Source organism: Engraulis encrasicolus, chromosome 4 (assembly GCF_034702125.1).
Source record: "Engraulis encrasicolus isolate BLACKSEA-1 chromosome 4, IST_EnEncr_1.0, whole genome shotgun sequence".
In the NCBI taxonomy this organism is placed as follows: domain Eukaryota; kingdom Metazoa; phylum Chordata; class Actinopteri; order Clupeiformes; family Engraulidae; genus Engraulis; species Engraulis encrasicolus.
In genome coordinates, this window is record NC_085860.1 from 615,001 (window position 1) to 623,663 (window position 8,663).

At 43.8% G+C, this 8,663-nt stretch overlaps 1 protein-coding gene across 2 annotated transcripts in view; it reads right to left on the reverse strand.

Moving 5' to 3' along the window:
* nudt4a (nudix (nucleoside diphosphate linked moiety X)-type motif 4a) overlaps nucleotides 1–8,000 on the reverse strand; it is a 27,416-nt gene extending 19,416 nt beyond the window's left edge. For both annotated transcript variants that reach the window (XM_063196416.1, XM_063196415.1), the window contains exon 1: nucleotides 6,200–8,000. In XM_063196416.1, coding sequence (XP_063052486.1) covers nucleotides 6,200–6,298 — 99 coding nt within the window. In that variant the 5' untranslated portion in view covers nucleotides 6,299–8,000. The remainder of the gene's footprint in view (nucleotides 1–6,199) is intronic.
* Nucleotides 8,001–8,663: the final 663 nt, after the last annotated feature.

Sequence of the window (8,663 nt, forward strand, 5' to 3'; positions counted from 1 at the left end):
GACAGAGAGAGAGAGAGAGAGAGAGAGAGAGAGAGAGAGATGGAGGCCATGTTGCTATATAGAACATTTGAGGTCAAAGGTTTAGTAAGCAAAGGGCCAAATTTGCATAGACACTCATCCCCATCTCTGTTAATCTTGGGTGTATGAAGGAGGCAAGGCGGGTGCGATAGTTTATTTCAGGTGGGCTGAAACACCTTCGTTCAGACATTGCTTCGCTAGCCTGATAGTAGCACACTGTAATATCTCCAGCATACGTATGCCACATCAAGGATTTATCTTCGGCAAACAGAAAACTTCTCCACCATGCCTGACTGTGCACATGATTTCTGAACATGTGGTTTAGTTTTTAGCCTGAAGTGGATTCCCTCTTGAGGTGAGGGTTACAAAACATTGAGGGTGCATTGAGGCATACTCTTTTTTTCTCGGCCCACTAATCTTCTACTATTAGCATGAAGTAGGCTGTTGATTCCAAGTTTTTGACATTTCAACCGGTGTGAAAACAATTATTAAATGTTTTCCTGCTGCCGGCATCATGAAGTTGCACTACATGTGAATCTAGGGCCCATTTTTCAACATCATTCTAGTGAAGGAGTGGAGAGACTATGCAGATTCAACAGACATCTAAGCCCCTCTAACCTACAGAATTGTGACACTAGGGCCATCTCCTGAAATCTCTCACCATTTCTCCATTCTTAAAGGGTAACGTTTAGGTTAAATTTATAACTAAATATATACTGGATGTTGTCAGGAGAGGTGTTTTGAAACATATATGTGAAATTCACAGTCTATAACAAAGCCAAACTGCAATATTTTTATGAAAATGTATCATTTTACAGCTACTTCTGAAGTATTGGGCTCCTCACTGGCAGAGCCTCTATGACGTAGATAGAGGGAGTCCAACTAAAGTTCTGGCTCAGCTCTCGCTTGTGGATGTAGGCTTACCAACCATTTTGGTTCTAGTAGAGAGGCTGGGAAAAGTGGACAGTTATATTGTATGTGGGCTATTGAAATTGAAAATTACTGTGTTTGTGCATTGTGTTTTAAAAAAGACAGATCAGCGGGTCTATCGGTTTATCTAGAATATGAAACTGTTCTGGGTATCCGCGCTGTCTGTGGCCATGCGTAATTTGCGATTATAAACAGGGGGGCGATATCTAGGCCTATCTCTCCTTTGCTTTCACATGAGAGATGCATTTCATAGGCAAGTCTAAAATAGTCTCAAAGTAGACCATTACATAGGCTACTTAGAAATTGCGACTACTTTAATATTTTTTTTCCCCAAAAACGGCATTTGCCGTGGAGTAACGACATGCCTGCCGCCTAAATGGACTTGCGCCCTCTGTCCATGGTGCTGAAACCGCGGCACTACTCCTATGTGAAGCGCGTTACAGTTTCACGAGGGGGTTGGTTTACAGGCTACAAAAAGACCAAACTATATAATAGGCTATGGTTGAAGGCCCTACCCTTTGCCGACAATGATGAGAAATAATATGGTCACTCACTGTGAGTGGCATGGCGTCAAACGTTTCCTACTCGGTGCAAAACAATACTCATAGCACCCGAGAAAAATGCCATTTAAAAATGGCATATAGCCTATATTCAATTTCAGTTCACTGCTCAGTAGGCCTATTACATGAAACTTCAATAAAGCTCATCCACATGCACGTCACAAAACAATAAACCAGGCGGCGGGACTTTCGATTATATTCCCTCCAAAAATGTCCGCATGTCACAAAAAACAGTTATTTGCATTGTCCGTAATTATACCAAACTAAAAAAGTATTCCCGTAGGCTAGAAGAAATCAAGTCTTCAGATGCTATAATCCTCGTTACAAAACTGAAACAAAAATGCCAGCACAAATATTACCTATAGCCTACCTATTTTTGCATTGCGAGCTGTCCACGTGTGTGGTGCTAGGGGCGAAATGTGCACTGGCAGCACTCGTCGTTGAGTTTGGGAGATGTGGATGCATGTCTCCCGCTGCCCGTCAACGTCTAAAGACAATGTCTCGTGATAGTGGTGGGAAATGCAATGTCATCTCATAATCATCTCATATGCGATGTAGGCTATAATCTCGAAGCGTGCATACGATTTCATCTTGGCCAGTCAGAGATGGCACCAGTTTTTTAAAATGGCTGCACCCTGTGCGCCGGGAAGGCTGTTTTCTTAAAACTAATAAAGAAACCTGCTTCATCATTGGCGGATATGCAGTGACTTAACTGTTTGCGCAAGAGCCTCCAGTATAAGCACCTGTTCGGCGTGATCTAGCACAGTTGCAACCTCGCGCATGCAACTCCATTAAAACGTGGACTTCGGTATGAGGTCTATTCTGAGCAATATGAACCAATCGAGTCGGCTTTGCTATTAAGCAAAATACTTCACTTATGTCTACTTTACTAAGAGGTATTTTGTGTAGGCCTAATATTTGGAGACATCACCTTTCCCTTTCTGCAAAGCGCTTTCGGGAAGCACGTCTCTCTCTCTCTCTCTCTCTCTCTCTCTCTCTCTCTCTCTCTCTCTCTCATACACATGCCAACTCGTCCAACTCTTCGCAAGACGTATGTTTAATGTCACATGGCTTGTCTTGTTGGATAGGCTACAAAGCAAACTTGCAAGCACCTTAAGTTTCGATTGTGCCGCTTGGAGAGGAGGCATTTAAATGTTACAATTTAGGCTACTAAAGTAGGCATCGCCTACACACGTTCCGAATTTTTTTTTTTTAACTTTAACACGTTGTGCAAAATGAGTAATTTAAAGCGCACCGGTTACTAAACGAGGCCGGCTACTAAACGGGGCCGGTGTCTATTTTTCCGATTTTTCACAACACCCGGTTACAAAACGAGGCCGGCTACTATTAGGAGCCCGGTTACAAATCGAGGAAATAGGCCTACGGTAGCCTAATAACGGTCTGGCACACATGGCGCTGCTGCAGCGCATTTGGAGGAAACCTACAAAAAATATTATTATTTTAAATAATAAAATGGTTCAGACGGTATCTGGTGGATACTGCCACTGTTTAAGGCCATTTAACTTGTTGAAATTTAGCCTATAGGTCTGGAAAGGTGTTACAATATTATAATCTGGCCTATTCTCTGCGGTGCTTAGTATGTCTGTAGAACGCGGCGACTCCCTCTATCTACGTCGGATTCTAAATGTTTGTTTAAAAGAAGCCGCCGTTATTTTTGACAAAGTTTTCTGAAAATGTTGTTTATGCAATAATTCGGTATTTTGACATATATCACATCTAAATTTATGTATTGAGGTTCTTAAAATGAGATTTAGTGGTGTTTAACCTGCAAGTTACACTTTAACAGGACTGCAACGGTCATCATAGTGAATGACAGGGTTGTAGATTCAGCAGCTATCAGACTTGAGTCAGGATGAGATCTAAGGCAAGCTTCGAATGAACTCAGTTATTTTACAGTGCAACCACACTGAAACAGATTTTCACAGTGCCATTCTTTCCCACAATCGAGAGACTGTTAAGAACAATTCTAAGACTTCAAAACAAAGACAACTGTTCAGGCAACCGTCAACCTCAATGAATACCATTTGGAAGTAAATGATGATCAAAAAAACACTTCCAGGAGGTATTTTTATGTTCAGTAGTTATAACAATGGAACTAGAAATAATTCCTCTTTCCCACAGAGGAGGTATGTTGTGGGGTCAGGTGTGTGTGGTGCTTCATCAATACAGTAGAGTGCTGCATATAATGAAGTCCATGTAGTGTTGATGGGGCATCAGTCTTGAGGGGAAATTCTGTAGAATCCTTGGTGCAGGTAAAGAGGGCACATTAAAGTAAATCTAAAATCAAGACACTCTTACAAATGAACACTGAAAGGATGAAGAAAAAAACTAACTACTTGGAGCTTCACTCACATGACGTTCAATATACTACTACACAGGCTTCAAGCCATGCCCATAGTCCCTGAAGGAGAGTAGGAGGAGTAGTCACAAGGTCAAGGCAACAGAGAAGGCTGTCGGGGGTAGCCGAAGTTGGAAGTCGGTCATGTGCACAGGAAATCATAAGCTTACACTTAAAACTCACATCCCCTTCTGACCCCAGGGGTGCATTCCAATATGTGACCTTGCGTCCTCCACTTGTCCTTCTGGCCTCACGTTTTACTGATGCCCGGCCTCCGTGGAAAAAACAAACAAATCAGTTTCCCCGCTGTCAGCCTAGCCAAAACAATCTTTGAGGGACTATTCTTCATTCACCATCCAGTTTGCAAATGAGAAAATGACTTTACAATTGAGCTTTCTTTTGTGAGATATTAAAATATAATGCTGTTGTCAATGATGTCATCATGACAATTACTTCCTGGTACGAGGCCACAAGCACAAGTGGAGGACGCAAGGTCGCATTTTGGAACGCATCCCAGGAGTTCATCTCATTACCCCTCTCATTGCACAATTTAGCCCCTCTACATCTCCCAACCAAGCTTCACAAAATGACCAGGTACTCTGATTCAGACAAAACACAATCTTAACCATTGCTGTGATTTTGCATTACTGTGTTTGGGCAAGGGCAGGGCCCCATTATGCCACAGAGCGAAAGAGACTGTATTTGTGTGTAACAGACAGACAGACATAAACAGCAGACAGATAGAGCACAAGCCAAGGGAGGGGAAGCACACCAAAAGGCTGCTGTGGGAATCTGGAGAGCAACTTGTGTCACCTGAATGCAGGGTTGACAACTTCCCCAACAACCATGGAGTGAGATTTCGGCTGGCGGGATAGCTTGCGCCAGTGCCTCAGGTTTATGTGATCTATCAGTTTGTTGTAATCTGTCTGTGGTGCAAGCCAGTACACATACAAAAGTCAATGTTTTGATGAGCGCATGTGACATTGTCTTTTATCTCACACACAAATAAGTAGGCCTAGGCTACAGACTGAATGGATTCACAGGAAAAACTCAGCTTGCTCCTATAAAGTACAATAATACATCGGTATTAAGATGTGAGAGTTTCCCTAGCTTGCTCCTATCAGGTGCTCTATGATGGACAGAGGGTTGCAGGTTCGATTCCCACCCTTACCGCGTCCTATAGCTCTACCTCCTCTCTATCCACAGCTGATGTGCCCTTGAGCAAGACATAATCCCATACTGCTCCAGGGACTATAAACAATACCCTGTAAATCGCTTTGGAATAAAGTATCAAGTATAGGCTAATGTAAAAAAAAAAATCATGATTATACCTGAAGCTTCATACTGGTGGCATCAATAAATTCTCAGCTGTGGTCCAATCAGAATTTTAAATGATTGCATGAAAAATTATGATATAGAGTGAGATTTATTTGTTGAGTGTGAACGTGTGATATTAATTAAGACTGAAAGAGTGAGTCTCACTCCAGATGAGTGAGACTAGGCAACCCTGCCTGAATGCCGTTCCCTGGGGCCACAGCACACAGTTTAATGTCAAACCAGCACCAGACAATCCTTAGCAGGAAAACACTGGTAAGCTGTTATGGTTACAAAAAACGTAAATACGGGAACTTGGAAAGCTTTTCACTAGTTTTCTGAAGATGGGGGCAACATGGGCTTGGAAACGGATGAAATGCCAGCGTTGAAGCCTTTTAAACGTGTTTTGTACAGTAGGCTACCTGGACGGAATTAACAGAGCAAATTGTGTCCTCATTCCATCATGGGTTGTGTGTCTTTTGTGTGGAATCAAAACAGAAAAGACAGACGTTGATTGTGAGTATTTTCTGACACTGTTCTCTCACTCACACACACACACACACACACACACACTGTAGCCTCACTGAAACAGTGATTGGAGAGAGCGCGAAACCACTGGTTGGCATGTCCACCGTGCACAACATTGAGATACGACTGACCACCCCACACTACCTAAGATGTTCCCTACAAACTTCCAAGACTTAGTAAATAAACCTATTGTGTGCGTAGGTGATGGTATAATCCATGGACACTTGTAGTGAACTTGAAATGAAAGACAAACAGGCGGTAGTCGAAAGTCTTCAATTCTGGTATTTCACACACAACGCCAAACCTTACAATGCGCTTGACCAGTTGTCTCTATATTACAAGACGTGTTAGGGGTCAATGAATGGCTGAAAAACATCGTTTCGAACCAGCTGGATCCACTACAGAAACGTTGGCCGTCAACAGAGAAAGGACAAAGCGGCCGGGGTCATGGAACCGAATTTGATTCAACAGGAAAGAATCCCTAACTTACCTCGTCCTCCCGTTCATTTTTAAAACACAAGCAAGCTGCTCGCTTTTTAAAGCCCTCGCCATCGTAAGTCCTAGTCTGGTTGGGCTTAAACTTCATCATTAAGCCAATTCCAATATTGAATACAGCCGATATGGTCGAGAAGTGGACAGCGTGTCAGTACGGGATTCCTCGAACAAGTGCTTTGGTATGGGCCAGAAAGGCACTGAATCCTTCCCCTCGTCTCCTGGTTCCGTGGCGAGCCGTCAGAGCGCACCGCTTCCATCCATCAGCTTGTCTTTGATAGCTGGAAGGCTGTGGTGGTCTTCATATGTATCCGGGGTCGATTTCCTACCATGGTGACTTCCAGCCGTGGACCCAGATGGTCCTCCGCAGAGAAGAGGTTCCCCGCGTGAGCATTCACTCACCGCTGTTGACTACCCACTGCCACTGCGCAGAAGCGAATTGTTATCTATTCGCTGGAACAGAATCTTCCTTTCGGAAAGATCGACAGGCGTGTAATGACACTGGGATGAGGTAGGTTATATATCGCTTACTAAAACCATGGTCCCTCCTACACTGTACCACCAACACAAAACTGACGCAAAAACTACTCGCCTGGCAGGTAGCTCTCTAAATAACAAGTCAGTCATCATAAATACTCTGGCTCCTCCAAGGTCTTTCCTGGCTGGGTTCGGTCTCGCTCTCCTGAAACACTATGTTGTTCAACAGCTCCCTCTTGTGACCTTATTCCCAGACTCCCCAGAATGGTGTCTGGGGTGTGAACTGGGATTGATATTTAATTAAATAATTATTCGTGACAATGGTCAGTGCCTGTGCTGTTTCTCTCTTCCAGCAGTGACTGCACATTTTGTAACTGTTCATGATGTGTTTTACATTTTTGCTGAACCATACCCAAGAGAACACCCATCAATGACACGTCTTATTAATCAACAGATTTATTTACAGAAAGAACAAAAGTATGTATGTTGACGGTTGCCACTTCCATTTGTGGAGAGAGTACAGTACAGTGTCCTGTGTCCCACAGAGAGAATGAATTTACAAACAGTGACGAGAATACAGACTTTTGAACCAGGGACCAACCAATCAACAGCGGAGACAAAGCCTACATTGATCATCTACGGAACCTCCCACCAGAATACCCCACCCCACTAACACATATCTCCTGCCCAGAACTCCCCAACCAGAAGACTGGATATCTACTTAGATGCAAGGGCAGGTCTGTCAGAGGCAAAATAAAACAAAAACCAACAAAACAAAAATCAAAGCAGCAAAACAAAACTAACAAAAAAGTGAAGTTAAAAAAAAGACATGTGGGCCTAGGTGCACTTGCATGGTGATGGGAGTGCTGTGGAGCGTTTGGGAGGACAATTAGTACAGCAACGGCAAAGAGGTCAGGATTCAATACTAAGACCCACTACAATAACAAAATATACTTGTGTGTGGTTTATTTCCCCCCCACCTTTTTGTCTAATACAATATCAGTATTCCCTGCCCTACCTTTTCCCCTGGCAAAAGCCACACAAACATCACACACCTAAGTTAGGTCTCTACACTGAGAGCGGTAGGAGGTTATTCACGTAATGAGGTGGCAGGCTAGTTCTTTTGCTTTGCTCAGACACTGCTTAATGGGTTGCCTTCAAGTCATGTACGGTTTGTCATTATTATTATTATTATTCATTAATAATACAATTAATTTATTTAAAAAACAAACAAGCAAAGCTTGAGTTTGTCACCTGGTACTATGGTTCCTACCACTGATGAATCTGTAGCCAGTTGGGGGGGGGGGGGGGGTCCTCTATGTACGAGGATGACTTGGCTGTGGCTGATTTCAAGTGAACCAACAGCATCATGATGGGAGAACGCAAGGAGAAAAAAAGGCTTTCAAAAGAGAGAGAGAGAGAGAGAGAGAGAGAAAGAGGGGAGAAAAGAATAAACAAAAAATAATCTAAAAACTTCACCCACCCCACCCCCTCCCCAGGGTAGCGGAGGTGCCGTGTAGAAGCGGATGACTGGCCGCCGATGCAGGTCGACGACCGTAGCAGGAGCGTGACAAAGGGTTCCACGGCAGGCAGTGCACCATGGGGTAGTGTAGGCAGGGGCCATCTCCTCCAGTAGGTGCTGTACACGTGTGTGTGTGTGTGTGTGTGTGTGTGTGTGTGTGTGTGTGTGTGTGTGTGTGTGTGTGTGTGTGTGTGTGTGTGTGTGTGTGTCGTCCTTACAATGGGTGTGTGTGTGTGTGTGTGTGTGTGTGTGTCTGTGCGATCCTACACTTGCCCACAACTGGCCGGTGTTGATGTCATGGTATATATTGATGTCATCACGCTTATGCTAGTGAGGTCCATGGAAACCCATACCCGTGCGCTGAGGCTCGCAACCCAAGGCCTGAGAGCAAGTGCAGCCTGCCAACACGGCAGGGCATAGTGACTCAGAACAAGAACAAATATTTCAGGTTTTTTTTTTCTTT